This window comes from Taudactylus pleione, unplaced genomic scaffold (assembly GCF_031769625.1).
Source record: "Taudactylus pleione unplaced genomic scaffold, aTauple2 ptg000301l, whole genome shotgun sequence".
NCBI lineage: Eukaryota > Metazoa > Chordata > Amphibia > Anura > Myobatrachidae > Taudactylus > Taudactylus pleione.
Window position 1 is genome coordinate 610592 of NW_028284702.1, and position 24470 is coordinate 635061.

The 24470-nt window shown below is 43.5% G+C and overlaps 1 protein-coding gene across 5 annotated transcripts in view; it reads right to left on the minus strand.

The window, feature by feature from the left end:
- The window catches only part of SYT3 (synaptotagmin 3), a 373682-nt gene that overhangs the window by 216404 nt on the left and 132808 nt on the right, over positions 1–24470 (minus strand). For all 5 annotated transcript variants that reach the window (XM_088482948.1, XM_088482947.1, XM_088482944.1 and 2 more), the window contains one exon: positions 20574–20743. In XM_088482948.1, coding sequence (XP_088339074.1) covers positions 20574–20721 — 148 coding nt within the window. In that variant the 5' untranslated portion in view covers positions 20722–20743. The remainder of the gene's footprint in view (positions 1–20573; positions 20744–24470) is intronic.

A 24470-nucleotide genomic window follows, 5' to 3' on the forward strand; every position in this document is an offset into this window, starting at 1 on the left:
TGATCACTTTAACTCTCTATCCCCTGTATGTGAAGAACGCCAGCAAGCAGGATAGCTCCTCCAACGACCACAAAGGAACTTTGGAAAAAGTAATCTATCTTTATGTACTGAAATAGTCGCAGTCCTGACAAAAGCATGTTTAATACACTACTTTATAAAGCATTCCTATGTATAAAACGTGAAAAGAGTTCTTTCATTCACATACTGTAAGTTGGGGAAAAAAACAATATAAATTATGTATTAAATATGTTGTTTATTGGTGTTTCATTTTTACTTAATATTTTTTTTTAATCATTTTCAATTGTGGAACTTTTAATAAACATGCCCCCAACTGTTTTATATATTTTTTATAATAAGCACATTCACTGGATCAGTAAGGGGATGGAGTAGCACATACCCAGCACGGTTTGGTAATTTTCTCTTATTCAAAAATACAGGATGAACCAGTGCGTCATCCCTTTATAAAACAATTGGAAAGAGGTATGAACCAAATTAATTTCTACTTTATACAAATCCATTGTTAGGTAATTTTATATCTCATTAATCATATTGGGGGTCATGTGACATTTCACGTCCGGAAATAACTGCTACTCTCCCAAGCACAATGACATGACGTATTCTGCCTCCAAGAAAAGTGTTTCTTTATATCCCATGAGCAGTTTTGGAAATCCAATCTGGTGTGATAAATGCACATCTATACATGTATTAAGAACCTGCCAAATAGTAGCTACATCTAGCTTGTAAGAATCAAGTATAAAAGCAATCAATAAAGGGCTAAAACATTTTATAAGAAGGACACACCAGTGAATACAAATAAAAGAGCTCACTGTATAGCTGAAAATATAATGTATGTATCATACCTATTTTGACCATAAAAAAAACCCTTGAATCATGGCTCTATGAAGAAGGGTGGAGCCAAAATGACGCAATTATCATAGAATAATGTCATAGTGGCTCCATCCCCTCCCCCGCAGACCTGTTATTTATGGTATTATTCTCTCCATCCTGCCCATTTCACTAGGAAGGGGACAGGATGGCAGAGGACCACCCACTCTTCCAGGAGCCCAGGGGACTCCCCGGAAATTGCAGAGTCTCCAGGAGGATATGGGGGAGTAAGTATGTATGAATCTCTTTTCCTGCCTGGGCTATTGCAACCTATTTCTCTCTGGTCCTCCTCTAACCAGCCTCTCAATTATTATATGTGTCCTGAATGCTGCTGCTCATCTCATCTTTGTGTCTCATACTGTAGCTCTGGCAGAACTTCTCATCTTAATAAACTGCTCATCTGGCTCCCCTTACCCTACAGAGTTCAGAATAAGCTCCTCACTCTTACTTTCAAAGTGCTCGTTCACCCCTCCGCTCCTACATCTCCAACCTTATCTTGATCCACACTCCCTCTCACCCTCTCCACTCTTCCTCTGACTGTCCTCCATGCTGATTACTTCCTCCCAATCCTGCACCAAGGCTTTTCCTGTGCTGCTTCCCTCCTCTAGAACTCACTCCCCCACCCTAAAAGACTCTCTACTAGCCTTCTGGGCTTCAATTGTGCCCTGAAAATGCACCTATTCAACAAAGTCTACCACTCCTCCTATCAACATTAACTCAAGCCGTCTATTCTCCCTCCTTATCTCTTCCAAGTAAGCCTCCCAGTTAAACCCCTCTCACCTACACTTTAAGCTCTCCCAGGCAGGGTATCCTAATCTCCAGGGTTCACATACATAGGCTCGCTTATTTAAATCCATCACTTGGAGTTGATCATATACTGTACTATATACACATTCGAGTCACATTATTATGACCACCAGGTAATAGCCATAGTAACCACCGTGTGCAGCACGGACAGCAGCTAGACGGGCTGGGAGTGACTCATTAAAGTGCTGGTAGGTTGGCACAGGTACCTGGAGCCATGCTGACTGCAGTGCATCCCACAGCTGCTGGAGGGTGCATGGTGGAGTATCCATACAGCAAACACAACAATGGCTGAAGGGTGTTTGTTCTCCGATGTTCCTCGCCTGCCATACCAACGTCCATCCGTTCGATGAAGCAGAAAACGTGACTCATCAGAGAAGGCAACCCTTCGCCAATCAGCAGAGGTCCAATTCCGATACAGGTGTGAAAATTATAGCCTTTTCCGCCGATGCACATTCGTTAGCAAAGGTGCAGTGACCATCCATTTGCTCAGAGCCCCATACGCAGCAGGGTTTGCTGAACTGTTGGTTTAGACTAGAGATGTGCGCCGACCCCTGTGTTTTGGTTTTGATCTGGATCTCCACTGGTTTTGGATCTGGATTGGTTTACCAAAACCCCACCTCCGTGTTTTGTTTTCGTGTTTTGGTTTGGATCTGGATTTTTCTTAAAAAATTAAATAAAACAGCTAAAATCACATAAAATGTGCCTTTTTTTGCTCCTACAGTATTAATAATCTCAATAACATTTATTTCCACTCGTTTCCAGTCAATTTTGGTTACCTCACAGCTCACAGTATTGATTTTTTTCATCTAGTTAAAGGGCCAAAAGGTTGCATCCAGCTTGCTGTCTCAAAACTGATTGATATAATTATTAATAGAGTTGAGGACTGTGTAAAGATGATGGTTGGGATACCCTTGAGGATTGAAGGCGTGGGCCTTCATAGAGGACAAGGAAGTTGACGGCCTTGCATTATCATGATGATTGCTGGCGGCAGCTACAACATGTGGTTCTTGGTCTTGCTCTCCTATCATGTGACAGCCCTCCATATGTTCTGCGGTCTTTAAGCAGTGTCACAAGCACCAATAGTATAGCCAAGGTGCAGTTACAAAATTCACACACGTGCAGTCGTGCACACACAGAAAAAAAATAAACAAAAGACACTATTTTTTTTTTTTTCGGGTCCAGAACTTGGGCCCAGAGCACAGATTGGTGATGACTGGAGTTGGGCAGCACTAGGTTGCGTTGCCGTATCTTATGTGGCTAAACCTAACACGCACACACACACACACACAGAAAATAAATAGACAAAAGACACAGTTTTTTTGTTGGTTTTTTTCACGTCCAGAATTTGGGCCCAGAGCACAAATTGATGACGACTGGAGTCGGGCAGCACTAGGTTGCGTTGCCGATTGCTAGAACTTGTGCAGCTAAGCCTAACACGCACAGACACACAGACAAAAAAAGAAAATTTGTTAAAAAAAAATTTCAACTTCAAAACTAGGTTGCTTTGCTGTATCTTGTGTGGCTAAGCCTAACACGCACACACAGAAATTAAATAGACAAAAGACACAATTTTTTTGTGTTTTTTTTCGCGTCCAGAATTTGGGCCCAGAGCATAGATTGATGACGACTGGAGTCGGGCAGCACTAGGTTGCGTTGCCGATTGCTAGAACTTGTGCGGCTAAGCCTAACACGCACAGACAATTAGACAAAAAAAGAAAATTTTTTCAGCTCCAGAACTTGGGCCTAGAGCACAGATTGATGACGACTGGAGTCGGGCAGCAATAGGTTGCGTTGCCGACTTGCTAGATCTTGTGCGGCTAAGCCTAAAATGCACAGACACACAGATAATTATTTATTAGACAAAAAATTTAAAAAAAAAATTTAAAATTTTCAGCTCCAGAACTTGGCCCCAGAGCACAGATTGATAACGACTGGAGTCGGGCAGCACTAGGTTGCGTTGCCGACTTGCTAGATCTTGTGCGGCTAAGCCTAACACACACTGGCCCTGATTCAGTGCCGGATGCTCTGACAGAGCGCTCACTCTGAATCAGGGCTGGTCTTTTTTTTTTTTAGAACGGCCTCCTGGCCGCTCGCATAGCTGTGGGTGACCACCCACAGCTATAGTGAGCGGCCAGGAAGATGGTCGCGATGGTCAAGACCATCGCGACCATCGGGCTTGCGACAAGACCCTTGTGGTAGGGTCTCGTTGCCGCAAGCCCCAGAGAGATTTCGGCTCTAACAGAGCCGAAATCTCTCCCACTGACATCACTCGTTCACATGGGAATGCCTCCGTTTGGGCAGTCACTCCCCTGGCCCGCCCACCAAGGGGGCGAGCTGTCACTCAACATCTTTGTTGCGGAGTGCCCGACGCTATCCGGGTCTCGCGCATGCGCACGATGGAGCCGGCTCCGTCGTGCGCATGCGCACTGGCCCACCATCGACCCGGTTGCGAGCGTACAGTGCTTGTGACGGGGTCTGAATCAGGCCCACAGACACACAGACAATTATTAGAAGAAAAAGACAAGTTTTTTTATTTTTTTTTAGCTCCAGAACTTGGGCCCAGAGCACAGACTGATGACGACTGGAGTCAGGCAGCACTAGCTTGCGTTGCTGACTTGCTGTAATTTGTGCGGTTAAGCCTAACACGCACACAGACAAATATATATTACACAAAGAAATACACTTTATTTGGGTCCAGAACTTGGGCCCAGATGGATCAGCAACAGCACAGCATCGGCCCTGATGGATCAGCAGCAACAGCCCAGATGGACGCAGCAGGCAGCACAGCACCAGCCCTGAATGGATCAGCACCAGCCCAGGACACAGCAGACAGCACAGCACCAGCCCAGATGGATCAGTAACAGCCCAGATGGACACAGCAGACAGCACCAGCCCAGAATGGATCAGCACCAGCCCAGGACACAGCAGACAGAACAGCACCTCTCCCCAGCCCTACACTACCCACCCTCTCTGTTCAGTATCCACAGCTGGAGTGAAATGGCGCCGCCTCCCTTATATATATAAAGACGAAAGCTTGCGAGCCGCGAGATTTCGTCTCTGGTTTTGCCTCGATGTCAGAGATCCGAGTAAGGCGGGAACATCTGAGCCGGCTTGGATCCGACTCTGATCCCCTTAGTTCGGGTGGGTTCGGATCTCTTAGATCCGAACCCGCTCATCTCTACTTTAGACACACGTCTGGTGACCCCCAGGTTCATTTTGACAATGAGCTGCTCCACTGTAGCGTGTCGGTCGGCCCCACGCACCTTCATAGCCGACGTTCATCTCTCACATCAATAGCACGTGGTGCTCCGCAGTTATTCGCAATGGTGCCATTTGTCCTGTCACGATACACCTTCACCACAGCAGCACCTGAACAGTTCACAAACTGCGCTGTGTCAGAAATACTGCCACCCTTTGCCCAATAGCCAATAAGCATCCCTTTTTGGAACTCGGATAAATCGCCCCTTTTACCCATGACAGTAATGAGTGATATGTGTGCAGACAGCCTATCGCACACCTTATATACCCACCAAGCCAACGCACGGCATGTGATGTACTTCATGGGCTACGCGCTGCCGAAGTCAAATGTAGGAGGTGGTCATAATAATGTGACTCAACCATGTAATATCTGATAATATTCCTCACTCTGGATAGCTATAAGGCAAGCTAGGCAAGTGTCCGCTACATAATATGAAGTTGTTTGATCACTGCAGTTGCTGGTGATACCTAAAAAGATTACAAAAAGCATTTTTCACATTGTTTTACCTAGGCCACTGAAGCAAAATAGATTTATTTTTTAATTACAACTGGTCAACACCAAATATTCTGAAAGTAGGACTGAAAGAATAATTGTCAAACTTGATCTAAGCAAACATTGACTCTTTATTGGCTAAGTATTTACAGTCTCTCTTTTGTTAAGATATACTTGAATTAACCCTGATGTCCTCAGATTTCATAATTTTTTGCTTGGACCTCACATATGTAATATTAACGTGTTCCAATTGAAATAAAAAATAAGAACAACTTTCTATAAGAGGTTCCGTAATTGGCTAGCATATTTCCAAACTATGGCTTCTTCATGAAGATCAAAGAACATACAAAACACATTACAGATCATTTAAAGAACTTGTTATATAGGGAATGATGCCAAATGTAGTCTGTGGATAAAAAGACCCAGTTACTTCCACAGGAGGTTTCCCCAGTTTTGAACAAGGTGGATTAACAAAATTGGGCCTCACAAGGTACAGCATATTTAACATAAAAAAGGATAATTAATACAAATCATAGGATTCATGACACAAACCAAAGGATTATCAATGCTTCTGTAACACGTAACTCTGTTTATCTTTCAGGAACATTCATGAGCTGATCAGCTAATCCTGCAGGTGCAGCATTTAAATTAGGTCTGTCACTAGGAATTAACATTTTATTACTTATTAGTAATTTAAGGGATAATTACACTCCATAAATTATTATGAATATGAATTATCTATGTTTGTGGGAAAAAAACACAGAGAGTGATACGGGTTAGATTATATACTGTATATATTGCTAAACTCTGCGATGAGCTTCTTGGAAGATGACTTTATCTCTGTCTGTTGTAGATCTCATTTCCTCGCACCACAGTTCTCCCCTAACAGTACTGTACATCAGAAGTAAATTATGCCAGACATTTATTCCGCATTCACTTTGTTTAATTATTTATCATTTCATCTGTCTCCTGCATTTCCATTCATGATAATGTATGGGTCCCTGGCCTAACATCAACCTTCACTGCCAAGCCTATGTTGTGTTCACGGCACTTAGCTGCCATATCTGAAGGATACAACGCAAGTATTTCCTAAAAGGATAAATAACATTTAAAATATTTGGATTCAAAAATAGTATCTATAAAATATGATGTTATCTATAGTTTTCTACAGATTAACAAATGATCTAAACTGGAATCTTTGTGATTTAAGGCAGTGTTGAATTTTAGTGGCTGAGGCCAGTGTAGAACTGGTAACTGGGATATTAGGAAAACATAACATGGACCCCCACATTCTAAGGGCCCACAACACCTACCTTACAGTATGTCTCTCTCTTTGTACTGAATATATACAGCTGGGCTTAACCAAAAATTGGAACATGCGGCATATAATGGAGGGGGCATTGGAAGGTGGATAAAATTGGCGTTAGTCACACCCACCACATGCTGGCAATACCCCGTCCATGAATTGTCCTTGGTTGGCACCAGTAGTGCACTATTGCTATCCCAATTGAACCCTTCATATGCCAGTCTGACACTATTTTCGAGTCTCGCTCTAACTCAATAAAGAAGTGACTGGCAGTTACACACACCAATCATCTCAATCTTTTCCTTCCAAGTGATTTACCCCCATGTCTTAATGATATGGCAGCTGGACAATCAAGAGACTAATACTAGAGATAAATAGCATCATTAATGGTCCTGTGGTCATTTATTGACTGGAATATATGTTATTTATGTTTACATTCTATAGGACAAGTGCAGGGTTATTTAATAACCCCTTACTATCCAGATAATATCTCTGCACTTTTTTGTTTACTTAAGTTAATAAGCAGTATCTCTATTGAACTTCAATGGTCTATAAAACATGTAGTCAATTAGCTACTGGATACGTCTTCCAACTAAATAAATACCATAATGATAACATGACTATGCACATCAAAAGGAATGGAGGTTTTTATGAAAGAGACATCCCTAAGACTTTATCCAGGTACTGCCTTATAATCACACGACTGCCTTCTTGTGATGTCGTGATCTTGCTTATCGCCTAGTCCTTATAGATTAGAGTTTTAAAGAATACTACAGTTCTATTCACTGTTGAGTATAAAATCAAATGTTATGTTCCATCCCCAAAGTTCCATGGGTTGAAGTTACCTTGGGTTCCACTGTTGGAGAAGCTAGACAACTGGTGCACCCAAGGCTAAAGAATTGAACTTTGGGTATGTGGTGAAATCTTCATCGAAAAGCTGATTTCTACATATTTGGCGGAAATATCTATTAACTTTATTTCTAGTTTTCTAAAACTACTTCCACGTTTTCATATGGAAAACATTGCTGAATATGTCCCCTCTCTTCCCTACCACTCCCACAAGGAAATGCATCACTATTGTACTGTCAAAGCACTGGTTAGTAAATCCTTACCAATGTAAGCTAGTCTATACATATATAAAATCAGTGGAGCCGGCACTCCACAAGAAACAAAAAATACTTGCCCAGGTGCCATCCGAGGTGGGGAGACCTGATGTGTAGAAATGAAAAAGACAGCGGCACTCACGGGACTAAGTAAAAAAAGACTCAGGTACGCAATTTGTGTAAGTGATTCGACGTTTCAGTCGGTGAGGACTTTTATCAACGTTCTTGATAAAAGTTCTCACTGACTGAAACGTCGAATCACTTACACTACTTGTGTACCTGAGTCTTTTTTTACTTAGTCCCGTGAGTGCCGCTGTCTTTTTCATTTCTACACATCAGGTCTCCCCCACCTCGGATGGCACCTGGGCAAGTAATTTTTGTTTCTTGTGGAGTGCCGGCTCCACTGATTTTATATGTATATATATATATATATATCTACCAACCCAGGAAATAGTAAACAGCCCCTTTCTTTCCTAAATAGGACTGTCAAGGGAAAATATTTAGTGAATAAATTATTTTTTCCATTGCTTCCCCGAGATGGTGTAAACAGAATACACATCACTGTGGCAAGGGATCCTCTATTGGCACCGCTCTGGCTGACCATCTTATCAACTGAAAAGAGTTCATTTGGTTATGTAGCTGCCAATACGATCCAGTTACAATATCAGTGTGTAGACTTGACTTTTTGGAAAATGTACAAGGCTGTGAGCATCAATAAAGATTAAGAGCAAACTATGGTTCCTCAGGTGCTGTGGAACTACAAGTCTCAGAACCTTGCCTACGTCAACAATAGAGGATCTGTGTATCTGTGATTATTATATATTTGTGCCATGCTCCTACCACTGGCAGCTGTTACACTTTGTATCTGGTAAATAATTCAGTGTCTTCAGACAGTAACTTTTCTCCAGTCTATTTGTTAAAAACAAGTTACATGCACGCTCTATTGATTTCCCTTCTCGGCTGCTTGTCTCTACTTTCTGCCAGATTCTACAACTACAATCTCTGTGCAAATGTCATTGGTTTCAGAGCAGTACACTGGCACACACAGGATCTGTTGCTGATTATTCTATGAATGCAAGGGGTCAAGGTCTCTGCTAATCAAATACTTCCAAATACATCCCCGCTTACTGCCAGGAAACTTCAGCTTTAACATATAGTGTGACGGTTTCAATCTTAACTTCTCTGCAAAGTTGCTAATATTTCAGATTCTCTGTTATAATGGTGTAGTGGTTAACACAGGTGGTAGAGCCTAATGCAGAAAGTGTGAACATGCATGATATAAACCTAAGGGTGGGTACACACCTAAACGACCCGCAATCGTGCCGATGTTCAGGGCGATTTGCCTTCACATGATTGCCGGTACACACTGCACGATTTAATAAACGACGGAACGATCACTGTCCTTCATTAATATGTATGACTCCGCATGCGATAACGTGTGATTGGCTATGCAGCATGGCCAATCACACGATATCGCTTGCAAATCAGCGTGCAAATCAGGCGTACACTGTACGATATGCCAGATTTGTCGTTCCGATTTGGCTGGCGATATCGTGCCGGTGTGTACCCTACATCTAAAAAAAAGGTTATAATCAAATAGAGTCTTATCAGGGATGAAAAAAGCAGACTAGGGGGTAAATTTACTAAAGTGAGAGTTTTCAGAAGTGAGTTTTAAAAGTGATGTTGTCCATAGCAACCAATCAGACTCTACTTAACATTTAACTAGCACCTTCTAGAACAGGGATGGGGAACCTCAGGCCCGGGGGCCATATAAGGCCCTCGGAATCATTTGGTCTGGCCCTCTGAGCGTTTTTCTGCTAACCTCATCTGGATAGCAGGGTGCCTAAACTGGCACCCTGTAGCCAGAATCTATGCACATTGCCACCTGGAGAGTCCTTAGGACGCTTCAGACGGTCACACTGCTGCCCTTACAGCTCCCTGGAGCATCCCAATCATTAGCTATTGTGGCCCCGCCCCCATGTGTGATCACACAGAGGAGGCGTGGCCTGCATCAGGCCCACGAATAATGTTATATATATCAAAATGGCCCTCGGCAGATAAAAGGTTCACCACACCTTTTCTAGAAGATAATAGCTAGAATCTGATTGGTTGCTATTGGCAATATCACTTTAAAACTCACTTCTAAAAACTCTCACTTTAGTAAATTTACCCCTAGGAGTCCCATGTATCAAGCCAGAACATAACCCTGCATATTGCATTATTTCCTTAGATCAGTAGTGCCCAAATTAGGTGCCGTGACTCGCTGGGGTGCCAATGCGCACTTGCAGGGGTGCCACGGGTTGATGGTGGTCCAGAATCAAATCAAATTATTTATGGTTAATGTGATAGGCAAAATCAATGCTGGTGGCTTCCAATCATAAAAAGTGGACAAACAGAAGTGGAACCCTGTCCACCACCACATAATTGAACAGGTACTGTAAGCACAAGTTACTTAATTTAATAATTTTTACTCAATTTCTCAAAAAGAATCTTTTGGACTATGGGTGAAAAAAATGCTGATACCAAAAAGTTTGGGATCCACTGAGTTAGATATATATTTGTTGTCCAACCTTAAGTTGCATTCATTCATTTTCTTATTTCTTAAACTATATTAAGAAACAGAACATTAAAGTAAGTTTTTTGCCTCAGCAGCCTGTGGTTCAGGGTAACTGAGAGAGTTGGAGTGGGTACAGAGCGCCCAGGCCTGTCCCAGGGTCAGGGCTGCAGAGTAGACACAGTCAAGTCTCCAAGATAGCATTGCCAGGCCTCTTTTAGAGGGAGGCGCAGTAGTCAGTGCAGGGATTGGTCACACACCTGGATGCATGGTCACGCCCCCTAATGGGTGGCATGCCTGCAATGCCCAATGTTATTCTGTATATGACACATCTAAACCGCAGAAGTTCCTTATCTATAGTACATTCTGATAATCATTGTGCTAAGGCAGGGATGGGGAAGCTCAGGCCCTTGGGCCATATAAGGCCCGGGAAATAATTTGGTCTGGCTCTCAGAGCTTTTTTCTGCTAGCCTCATCTGGCTAGCAGGGTGCCCAGAATGGCACCCTGCGTCCAGAATCTATGAAGCAGTGCCACCTGGAGCATCCTTAGGATCCTTTTGACGGTACACTGCCCTTTCATCTCCCCGGTGCATCCTCAGGATGCTCTGGGTATTGGTGTAATCAACGGCGATTGTGGCCCCGCCCAGTGTGACGTCACAGTGAGAGACCGCAGCCTGCACTGGGCCCGCGAATGATGTGATATATATCAAAATGGCCCTCGACAGAGAAAAAAGGTTCCCCACCCCTGTGATAAGGAAAAAGCTTTCCTCCTACCCCTTTAACAAGGAAGAAAGCCAGAGAGTGGCAGCCTAATTCATAATTGTATACAATTTCCTATTTTGAACTTGTGTTGACATTTTTATCTTTGCTTCATATTTATCAGGCTTTCGGCGCGATTAACCTCCATAAATGCCAAGGGCGTCATATTTCCCGGCACCTTCAATCTCCTGGAAAGCACAGTGCAAGGAAAAAAAAATCATTGGTAAAATTACCCTGATTATTAAATGAGTCGGTAGAGATATAATATATAGGTTTGAGATGCTGTAAGGATATAAAATTAGACAGGTCAATATGTCATTTCTTGACATATTGCTCCATGTGTTGTTATTTGTGTGTGGGCAGTAATCTACTGAATGGAAATTACATGAAACAGGGCACCAGCGATCACAGGCGTAATTTGCTCACATAGCTAAAAACCCATGTCAGTGGCAATGTCACCATTTATAGTAATAGAGCTCTGGGAATGACAAACCTTCTAAATGTTGGATGAGAAGCTCTCTGCGCTGACTCCCTCCGTTAGTTTGAGCCGGCGGTCTCTAAGACCGTTACTGGTTCTGTCGGGCGGCCTGATCTTTCTCAGCTAATTTTTCTCCTTGGCGTCCATGTTAGACAGACGTGCCCTGATACTCTCCCCTGCATTTTTGTCATACAAAGCTACACAGGTGCCCCAGACACTCTGTACTACTACCACTTGTATAGTGGAGCACAGCGCCAAACACCACTAGGGTGTACGCTTCGATCCCACCTGGCGCACTACATTGCCCAACATACCAAAAGTCAGCAATGACCTCCTTGCTGCCAAATCCAAGGGTCACTACTCTCTGCTTATTCTCCTTGACCTCTCTGCTGCATTTGACACTGTTGACCACCCTCTCTTGCTGCAAATCCTTCACTCCCTTGGTTTACATGACACTGCTCTCTCCTGGCTGTCCTACCTCTCAGACCGGTCCTTCTCTGTCTCTTCTCATGACTCCTTCTCCCCACCACAGCCTCTTACAGTAGGTGTTCCCCAAGGTTCCGTTCTTGGACCTCTACTATTCTCCCTCTATACGTCCCTCTCTAGGTGAACTCATCAGCTCTTTTGACCTCCATTATCACCTCTATGGTGATGATACTCAGATCTACCTTTCCTCCCCTGACCTCTCCCCCTCTCTCCTCACTCGTATCTCCAACTGTCTCTCTGCTATTTCTTCCTGGATGTCCCAGCGATTTCTTAAACTTAACATGTCTAAGACTGAGCTGATCATCTTTCCACCCTCCAACATAACCTCACTTCCCACTATTTCTTTAACAATTGATGGCACAACTATCTCTTCTAGCCCCAAGGTGCGCTGTCTTGGAGTTATCCTGGACTCCTCCCTCCTACAAACCACATATCCAGAGCCTCTCACAGTCCTGTCACTTCCATCTCAAAAATATTTTCAAGATTAGACCCTTTCTCACCCAGGATGCCACCAAAACCCTCATACACTCACTGGTCATATCCAGATTGGACTACTGTAACCTCCTATCTGGCCTCCCCAACTCCCATCTCTCTCCTCTCCAGTCTGTCCTCAATGCTGCTGCTCGACTCATCTTCCTCTCCAAATGCTCTACATCTGCCTCCCCTCTCCTACAAGCCCTCCACTGGCTCCCCTTCCCTTTTAGAACCCAATTCAAGGTTCTCACACTTGCTTACAAAGCCCTCACCCTTTCCTCTCCCATTTACATCTCTGACCTCATCTCCCTCCACTCTCCTGGCCGTCCGTTTTTGTTTATGTACTTTGTAAGGCGCTGCGGAACACTTGTGGCGCCATATAAATAAACGATAATAATAATAATAATAATACCTAATCACTCCAGGCCGCATTCCAATACCCAGTTCTATTGTACCTGCTTAATCTCTGTGTCTAAAGTAGGGAGGAGCGGGTTTGGATTTCCGAAATCCGAACTCCCCCGAGCCGGGAACCGAGCCCGACTTTTCCCGCCAGACTCGGTTCCCGGAACGAGGCAAAATGTCATCATCCCGCTGTCGGATTCTCGCAGGTTTTGGATTCTATAAAGGTCCCGCGATCGCCGCCATTTTTCATTCCAGCTGTGGAGCGTGCAGTGGGAGGGAGCTGGGAGCTGTTGGCTACTACTAGTACTGTGTGATACATATATAATACATTCAATACTGGGCTGGCTGGCTATTGTGAAGAGGGAGGGAGCTGGAACCTGTTGCTGACACTGGCTGGCTGGCTACTGTTGTCCATATACATAGGGGCTGGCTGGCTACTGTTGTCCATATAGGGGCTGGCTGTTGTCATGTCCATAGGGGCTGGCTGGCTGTAGTGCTGTGTTCAGGGGGTGCTTGTCCTTCAGGGGTGCTCTCTTCACGTACCACATGTGTTAAAAAAATAAATACTGTATATTTTATTTCTGTGTGCGTGCCGTATTAGCCACACCTGTCATTGGTGTAGGTAGGTGCGCAGGGGTGCTATGCTCCTGTCAAGGGACTGCTGCCAAAAAATAAAAATTATTTTTACAGGGGCTGTCCTGTGTGTTGTACGCTGCCCTTCATCAAAGTAATTTTTACAGGGGCTGTCCTGTGGGTTGTACGCTGCCCTTCATCAAAGTCATTTTTACAGGGGCTGTCCTGTGGGTTGTACGCTGCCCTTCATCAAACAAATTTTTACAGGGGCTGTCCTGTGGGTTGTACGCTGCCCTTCATCAAACAAATTTTTACAGGGGCTGTCCTGTGGGTTGTACGCTGCCCTTCATCAAACACATTTTTGCAGGGGCTGTCCTGTGGGTTGTACGCTGCCCTTCATCATCAAACTAAATTTTACAGGGGCTGTCCTGTGTGTTGTATGCTGCCCTTCGTCATCAAAATTATTTTTACAGGGGCTGTCCTGTGTGTTGTAGGCTGCCTGTCATCAGAGTAATTTTTACAGGGGCTGTTCTGTGTGTTGTACGCCGCCCTTCATCAAACACATTTTTACAGGGGTGATTCACTCCATAAAAATAATGCACTCCATAAAAATAATGGAGGACAAAAATTGGAGGATAAATTATGGGAAGATCAAGAACCACTTCCTCCTAGTGCTGAAGCTGCTGCCACTAGTCATGACATAGACGATGAAATGCCATCAACGTCATCTGCCAAGGCCGATGCCCAATGTCATAGTAGAGGGCATGTAAAATCCAAAAAGCCACAGTTCAGTAAAATGACCACCCAAAAAAACATTGAAATCATCTGAGGAGAAACGTAAACTTGCCAATATGCCATTTGCGACACGGAGTGGCAAGGAACGGCTAAGGTCCTTCCCTATGTTCATGACTAGTGGTTCAGCTTCACATGATGATAGAAGCCCTCCTCCTCCTGCTAGAAAAATGAAACGAGTTAAGTTGGCAAAAGCACAGCAAAGAACTGTGGATTCTAAGAAGATATCACAAATCCCCAAGGAGAGTCCAAGTGTATAGGCGGTTGCGTTGCCTGACCTTCCCAACACTGGACGGGAAGAGGTGGCTCCTTCCACCATTTGCATGCCCTCTGCAAGTGCTGGAAGGAGCACCCACAGTCCACTTGCTGATATTCAACTGAAGAAGTCACTGTTGAGGTACAACAGGATGAGGATATTAGTGTAGCTGGCGCTGAGGAGGAAGTTTACGAGGAGGATTCTGATGGTGATGTGGTTTGTTTAAATCAGGCACCGAGGGAAAGAGTTGTTGTCCTTGTGATGAAAAAGCCCATAATGGTCATACCTTTGCAGAAGACCAAACATTCCACCTCTTTGGTCTGGAAATAATTTTATCTAAATCCAGACAACAACTGTCTTGCCATATGTTGCATATGTAAAGGTGTATTAAGTAGGGGTAAGGACATTAACCACCTAGGAATATCCTCCCTTATACGTCACTTGCAACGCGTTCATAAAAAGTTACTGCCAAGTTCAGAAACTTTGGCTAAGACAGTAAGCAGTCCAGGGACACCTAAATCCCTTTGTCCTGTTGTATCCAAGCACCTGCAAATCACACGGTCAACTCCCTCCTCGTCAATTTCCTTCTCAGTCAGGTTCGGAAGTAGTCCTGCAGGCCATGTCACTGGCATGTCTGACTCCTCTCCTATACAGGATTCCTCCGGAGGATCCTGCACTGCTACGCATACTGCTGCCGCTGCTGCTGTTGCTGCTGGGAGTCGTTCATCACCCCAGAGAGGAAGTTGGAACACCACTACTTCTTTTCCTAAGCAACTGACCCACCAACAGTCCTTAGCGAGGAGGATGAAGTACGACAACAGTCATCCTGTTGCAAAGCGGATAAATGAGGCCTTGACAGCTATGTTGGTGTTAGATGTGCGTCCGGTATCCACCATTAGTGCAGTGGGATTTAGACAACTGATGGAGGTAGTGTGTCCCCGGTACCAAATCCCATCTAGATTCCACTTCACTAGGCAGGCAATATTGTGAGGTGTTCAGAATAGACTGGGAATGAGTGGAAATGAATGTTATTGAGGTTAATAATAGCGTAGGAACGAAAAAAAACAAATACTGTGATTTTAGCTGTTTTTATGCTTTTTTCCAAAAAATACAGATCCAAAACACAAAACCAGAGATGAGCGGGTTCGGTTCTCAGAGAACCGAGCCCACTCGAAATTTGCAGAACCGAGTCGGATCAAAGCAGTGGGATCTCAAAACCGAGGCAAAACCATATAGTCATCGGGATTAGTCCTGCTGCATCTAATGTTGGTATTTGAAGCATGATTGACTCCTCTCCTATCCATGATTCCTCAGAAGGATCCTTGATGACTACGCCTGCTGCTGTTGCTGTCAGTGGATCTTCATCCCAGGAAGAAGACTACTTTTAGCGTATACTCAAAAAAACAATTAACTGACAGCAATCACCCATTTGCACAGCAGATTACTGATGCCATAACAGCTATGCTGGTATTAGATGTGCATCCAGTATTCGCCATTACTGCAGTAGGTTTTCAACAGTTAATTAAGGTCCTGTGTCCTCGCTACCAGATCCCTTCTAGATTCCACTTCGCTAGAACAGCAATTCCAAGTCTGTACAAGGACATTAAAAAAAACCTTATTAATGTCCTCAGAAATGCCGTTGTACCCACTGTCCACTTGACCACTGATATATGGACAAGTGGGACAGGGCAAACTAAGGATTACATGACTGTGACAGCCCACTGGGTAGGTGTATCGCCTGCAACAGCAGCAGCACCATCTACCAAAAGACAGCTGATATAGAGGCAGGCTACTCTTTGTATAACTAGTTTCACTAAGAGGCATACCACTGAGAACCTTTTAGAAAAACTAAGGGAAATCATTGCTAAATGGCCTACCCCACTTGGACTCTCCTCGGGATTTGTGATTTCGGACAATGCCATGAATATTGTGAGAGCCTTACATCTGGGCGAATTCCAACACGTCCCATGTTTTGCTCACACAATTCATTTGGTGGTGCAACATTTTTTAAAAACTGACACAGTCGTGCAGGAGATGCTCTCGGTGGCCTGCAAAATATCCAGATATTTTAGACATTCGGCGACCGCTTGTCGAAGATTGCATGACCAGCAGGTACTGTTAAATTTGCCCTTCCATCAGCTGAAGCAAGAGGTAGTAACTCGGTGGAATTCTACCCTCTATATGCTTCAGCGGATGGAGGAACAGCAAAATGCCATCCAGGCCTATACAACGGACTATGACATAGGCCGTGGAGGGGGAATGCACCTTACTCAAGTGCAGAGGAGAATAATTTCCATGTTGTGCAAGGTTCTCAAACCCTTTCAACTTGCCACACGTGAATTAGTTCAGACACTGCCAGCTTGAGTCAGGTCATTCCCCTCATTAGACTTTTGCAAAAACAGCTGGAGAAACTGAAGGAGGAGGTGAAACGGAGCGATTGCGCAAAGTATGTCGGACTGGCGGATCTAGCCCTTGATTCACTTCACCAGGATCCAAGAATCGTCAATCTATTGAAATCTGAAAAATATATTTTGGCAACCATTCTGGATCCTAGGTTTAAGTCCTACCTTGTGAGTTTTTTTTAACAGACAAAAATCTAAAACTGTGCAAAGAGATGTTGGTAAAAAAATTGTCAGCTGCAACTGCATGTGAAATGCCATCATCTCCTCCTTCAGTTTCTACAGCTGCCAGGAAAAGACTCAATTTTCCTTACAGAATGCCTGCTGGTCATGCAGATCGTTCACCAAAAAATGACATCTGGTCGGACCTGAGAGAACTGCCTACTAGTGACATGTCTTCTACCATGACTATATGTGTGATACAGTCTCCATTCACAGAATGGTGGAGGACTATTTCAGAGATAACATCCTAATAGGCATGTCAGACAGTCCCTTTCAGTACTGGCATGAAAAAGAGGCAATTTGGAGGCCCATATACAAACTGGCTTTGCATTACTTAAATTGCCCACCCTCCAGTGTGTACTCTGAAAGAGTTTTCAGTGCAGCTGGCAACCTTGTCAGTGATCGGCGTAGGAGGTTACTTCCTCAAAATGTGGAAAAGATGATGTTCATTAAAATGAATTACAAATTCCACAGGGAAGACCTCTACCAACAATTACATGAAAAAATTACAGAGGCGCCTATGGTGGATTCCAGCGTGGACAAATTAATATTGTGTGAAGAAGAGGATGTACACACTGATGGGGAGGACGAGGACAACGACAACTAGTAATGTAAAACCAGTTTGTGTATGGGATCATTTTCATTTCCATGTCCATATCACATTGGCATCTTGCTTTATGCGGGTCCAAACAAACCAATCATTTAAGCCACAATTGGCAATCCTTGTCACTGAAATGATTGGTGTGTTAAACTCTCCTGTTTCGTATACAACATAAGGGTGGGTGGGAGGGCCCAAGGACTATTCCATCTTGCACCTTTTTCCTTTCCATTATGTGCTGGTTGGGGCATTGCTGCCTGACATTTTAAATTAATGTTATGGTTGGTTTAGGAACCAATGATTTATTTTTAAATTCATTTATTATCAATTTTACAGCCAGGGGCTGTACCAATGAATTGCTTTTTATTAATTTTTCAGCCAGGGGCTGCACCCAATGAATTGTTTTTTAATGAATTTATTATCAATTTTACAGCCAGGGGCTGCACCCAATGAATTGTTTTTAATTAATTTATTATCAATTTTACAGCCAGGGGCTGCACCAATGAATTTCTTTTTATTAATTATTCAGCCAGGGGCTGCACCCAATGAATTGTTTTTAAATTAATTTATTATCAATTGTACAGCCAGAGGCTGCACCCAATGAATTGTTTTTTTTATTAATTTATTATCAATTTAACAGCCAGGGCTGTACCAATGAATTGCTTTTTATTAATTATTCAGGCGGGGGCTGCACCAAATGAATTGTTTTTTAATTAATTTATCAATTTTACAGCCAGGGGCTGCACCAACTATCAACTATCAATTCTTCAATCCTCAAGGGCACAGGTTTTCAGACTCGGTCCTCAGGACCCCAAACAGTGCATGTTTTGCAGGTATCCTCACAGAATCACAAGTGAAATAATTAGCTCCACCTGCAGATCTTTAAATGTGTCAGTGAGTAATAAATACACCTGTGCACTGGCTGGGTGACCTGTAAAATGTGACTGTGTGGGGTCCCGAGGACCGAGTTTGAGAACCACTGCTCCCAAACAAACATCATCTTTGCACAGTTCTCAACTGTATTAATAATTATATCAATCAGTTTTGAGCCAGCAAGCTAGATACAACCTTTTGGCCCTATAACTAGATGAAAAAAATCAATATTGTGAGCTGGGAGGTGATCAAAATTGACTGGAAATGAGTGGAAATAAATGTTATTGAGGTTATTAATGCTGTAGGAACAAAAAAAGGCCCATTTTATGTGATTTTAGCTGTGTTTTTGATTTTTTAAGAAAAAAATCCAGATCCAAAACCAAAACACGAAAACAAAACACGGAGGTGAGGTTTTGGCAAAACCAATCCAGAGCCAAAACCAGAGGAGATCCAGATCCAAAACCAAAGCACAGGGGTCGGCGCACATCTCTACACAAAACCCGGAAAGGTGGTTTTGGCAAAACCAATCCAGATCCAAAACACGAAGAAAGATCCAGATCCAAAACACAAAACACGAAAAGTGGCCAGTGCACACCCCTAGTCAAAAGCCACCTGTATTTATGCCTAACAATGCTATATCAGTACTCCTAGGGCTCAGAGTATTGTTAAGAGCTAGAAGCTGATTGGTTGTTATTGTCAGTCTCTCCATTTGTTCTCTGAGTATTTCATGACTTTGCCCCTAAGATACTCAATAGGAGATTACAAAACTCATTGACCGGGCTCTGTGATATATGCATTTTCATGGGATTGTTGGTTTATTTAACATAGGTAAAGAAAAAAATACAACAATAGAATATATGAAGCAAACAGAAGACTTAACATACACCATAATAACCATAGAAAAGTACAGTAAGTTTATATGCTTCTGCTCTGCTGTAGGTGTTGCTTACAGTACTTAGGATCATGCATTGCCCTAAGCTCAAAGGTCACAGAGGACGCCATTGGTAGAGGGATGCTTCCCTTCTCTTGCTGATTTCAAAGTGTCACTTGTGTTGATAATGAAACATTGACCACACCTATGTATGTTGGAAAATAGGTTGCCCTAGTAGGATAGAGAAGTGCAGTTCGGGACCACTGGGGCCCTCTAGGGACTAATCGATCTGGGGGTATATCTGGATCTCGGGTAAGTAGCATTATGGCATAGATGTTTGAATTCTAGCTAAAACAAAAGTTTCATACTCAATAGTTGCAGTTCTCAAATAGGATGAGAAAGTAAAGAAGGTGATCAATGGTGAGGGGAATTAGAGGACATCTGGGATGGATAAGAAGTGTCTGAACAATTATACTGTAGTTGTTTGAAAAACATCTATTTTTCCCCAGCTCCATCACAGATGTTTAGAATATGGAGGGTTTTGCATTCACTAAAGAGATTCATTCTGATTAAAACAAATCCAACACCCACGCTCAGTAGTGTGCCAAAAAAGAGGCAATGAGAGGCAGCGGCATCAGGCTCCGTTTGTGAAGGACGGCAAAATGTTATTATTTTCAAAAATGTCATTTTAGTACCGTGAATGTATAAATTACAGGTTTCTACCTTGTCAGTAAATCTAATAAGGATTAAAATGGAAATATTAGTTTTTTTAAAATGTACACTACATACTTTATATAGAATTGTTTATGGTATGTTCAATAAAAGATGAAAGGGGTACCATTCATTTTCTGTCTCAAGCAGCAGAAGTGCTAGTATCACTCTACTGCCATTCTGTATTCAGCACCATGACATATTGTACAACCGACAAAAGTTCAATCTGATCAGTCAAAGTAGTTAGTATTGGAAGTACAATGCAACAATTACCTGCATCTCCAGTATAGCGTGTCAGCCCCTGGTTTCGCTGTAACTCATAAAATTCCAGACATTTTTCATCCTGCTCATTTCTATAGCACAGTTCTCTCATCAGCGTCATAGTGCTGCGACAAAAATCCTCTTCATAGTCCCCGGACATCTCGCAATACCATCTCTCAGCACTGGGGGCATAACAGACATGTTGTTTATCACATCACCATATGGCTAGTCATCTCATTTTTCTTTTTAATACTTATTTACCTGACTGCTAAAATAGAAGTGGTATCAATCTGAGAATACGCAGAAAAGGAATATCTATATATTACAATTCATATTTTATAATGTTATAAATATTGTGATTTTATTTTACCTTAAAAGACAGGAATTACAGTATTTTGATCTCTGTTGAAATAATCATACTAAGGAAGCAAACACCAGATGGTTAGTTATAAATGTATATCTAGTTATATACATGCATATTAATTGCCTCTGTCTACTGTATGTCACCGGTTTAGGCACTTTACACATCTGGTGGGAATATCCTCAAGTTAAGAAGCAATAAATTGACATTTAGGGGTCTATTTATCAAACCCCACATTGAAAAACACGCAAAAATGGGAGTTTTAAGATATCAGAGATATTTCCTGTATTAGGCTAATTAACGCTGCAGATCAAACACAACCCATTCGTAATGGAGACTGCAATCTTGCACGATTTACCAAACTCTGAAAATCTAATCTTCTCAGAGCTTGGCTCCATTATCCATTATAATTATCATTATTTGTAAATATGCAAATGAAACAGGAGGTGTCTGACATCCCTTGCTGCATTTGCGATCCCAGCACTGCGACCAAGGTCACAGGCTGGGATCACCATTATGACTGCGCTGGGCCACCAGCCAGCTGAGTAAGAGTCAGCTTACTCAGGCTGGCCTGCTTGCGAGGCCAGAAACTGCCTCCCCGGCCCCCTCACCGCCCCATAAATGCCTCTGCCTGTCAATGAGGCAGAGGCATAGAGGGAGCTGTGTGAGATCACGCAGGACACATTCTGCACATTCGGAGAACAGGTCGTGCGCACGCACAGATTCCCAATATACTTATCCACAAAAAAGTATCTTCTGATACCTCCCCAGCCTCGCTACGGTGCTGCACCTTACTTGCCTACACAATCAAAATTCCTCTCCAGGAGGTCCTCGGGGAGAGGTCCAAGGGGCAAGTGTGCCTAGTGTGACAATGTGACTCACTATGGCTCTGCCCCCTGCGTCGCAATGTAGTGAATCATGTCATACAGTAAATGCCCCGCACACTGCCTTAGGGAAGTGTTCAGGATCAGAGAGGATGGCCTAATGTGCTGGGAGTCTGGAAGAACTTCCCTAAATTAGGGAGTCTTCCAGACATTCTCTAGATAGGTATGATTAACGTATAATTAAAATCTTTACTGTACTATAGAATAATTTTACCGTTACGAATCTCACATATGCTCAGGTGTGCTGTACTTCTAATTATATTTCCCATATTAAATTCGTTTTTATCATTTCGTCCCTACAGCAGTTCTCATATGTTCCAAATACTCTGTTTTGTTTTTTGTTTTTGCTTAGGGTTATTAAAATATATTTTGTTATACTTCATTATATACAGCTATGTCTTGTTTCAGAAAACCATGTGCCACCCATCTACTGTACCTCAGCACCATAACTCACTGACTCAGCAATCATCCCCATGCACCACACATCTACCTCTACACCAGGAATCACTGACTCAGCAATCATCACCATGCGCCACCTATCTACTTCAGCACCATAACTCACTGACTCAGCAATCATCCCCATGCACCACACATCTACCTCTACACCAGGAATCACTGACTCAGCAATCATTACCATGCGCCACCTATCTACCTCAGCATCATAACTCACTGACTCAGCAATCAGCACCATGCACCACCTATCTACCTCACCACCAGGAATCACTGACTCAGCAATCATTACCATGCACAAACCATCTACCTCAGCACCAGGAAACACTGACTCAGCAATCATTACCATGCACCACCTTTCTACCTCAGCACCAGGAATCACTGACTCAGCAATTATCACCATGTGCTACCTATCTACCTCAGCACCTGGAATCAATGACTCAGCAATCATCACCATGCGCCACCTATCTACTTCAGCACCATAACTCACTGACTTAGCAATCAGCACCATGCACCACCTATCTACCTCAGAACCCTAACTCACTGACTCAGCAATCATTATCATGCGCCACCTATTTAACTCAGCACCATAACTCAATGACTCAGCAATCAGCACCATGCACCACCCTTCTACCTCTGCACCAGGAATCACTGACTCAGCAATCATTACCATGCGCCACCCATCTACCTCAGAACCCTAACTCACTGGCTCAGCAATCAGGACCATGTGCCACCTATCTACCTCAGCACCATACTCACTGACTCAGCAATAATTTCAATGCGCCATCAATCTGCCTCAGCAATCAGCACCATGCACCACCCATCTACCTCCGCACAATACTCACTGACTCAGCAATCACCATGCGCCACTTATCTACCTCAGTACCATAACTCATTGACTAAGCAATTAGCAGCATGCATCACCTATCTACCTCAGCACCATAACTCACTGACTCAGTAATCATCACCATGTGCCACCCATCTACCTCAGCACCATACTCACTGACTCAGCAATCAGCACCATGCACCACCAATCTACCTCAGCACCATAACTCACTGACTCAGTAATCATCACCATGTGCCACCCATCTACCTCAGCACCATACTCACTGACTCAGCAATCAGCACCATGCACCACCTATCTACCTCAGCACCATAACTCACTGACTCAGCAATAATTTCAATGCACCATCAATTTGCCTCAACAGTCAGCACCATGCGCCACCCATCTACCTCCGCACCATACTCACTGACTCAGCAATCACCATGCGCCACTTATCTACCTCAGTACCATAACTCATTGACTCAGCAATCAGCAGCATGCACCACCTATCTACCTCAGCACCATAACTCACTGACTCAGTAATCATCACCATGTGCCACCCATCTACCTCATCACCATACTCACTGACTCAGCAATCAGCACCATGCACCACCTATCTAACTCAGCACCATAACTCACTGACTCAGCAATCATCACCATGCTACACCCATCTACCTATCTACCTCAGCACCATAACTCACTGACTCAGCAATCAGCACCATTCGCCACCCATCTACCTCTGCACCATACTCACTGACTCAGCAATCATCACCATGCGCCACCCATCTACCTCTGCACCATACTCACTGACTCAGCAATCATCACCATGTGCCACCAATCTACCTCAGCACCATACTCACTGACTCAGCAATCATCACCATGTGCCACCCATCTACCTCAGCACCATACTCACTGACTCAGCAATCATCACCATGCGCCACCCTTCTACCTCTGCACCATACTCACTGACTCAGCAATCATCCCCATGCACCACACATCTACCTCTACACCAGGAATCACTGACTCAGCAATCATCACCATGCGCCACCTATCTACTTCAGCACCATAACTCACTGACTCAGCAATCATCCCCATGCACCACACATCTACCTCTACACCAGGAATCACTGACTCAGCAATCATTACCATGCTCCACCTATCTACAACAGCATCATAACTCACTGACTCAGCAATCAGCACCATGCACCACCTATCTACCTCACCACCAGGAATCACTGACTCAGCAATCATTACCATGCACAAACCATCTACCTCAGCACCAGGAAACACTGACTCAGCAATCATTACCATGCACCACCTTTCTACCTCAGCACCAGGAATCACTGACTCAGCAATTATCACCATGTGCTACCTATCTACCTCAGCACCTG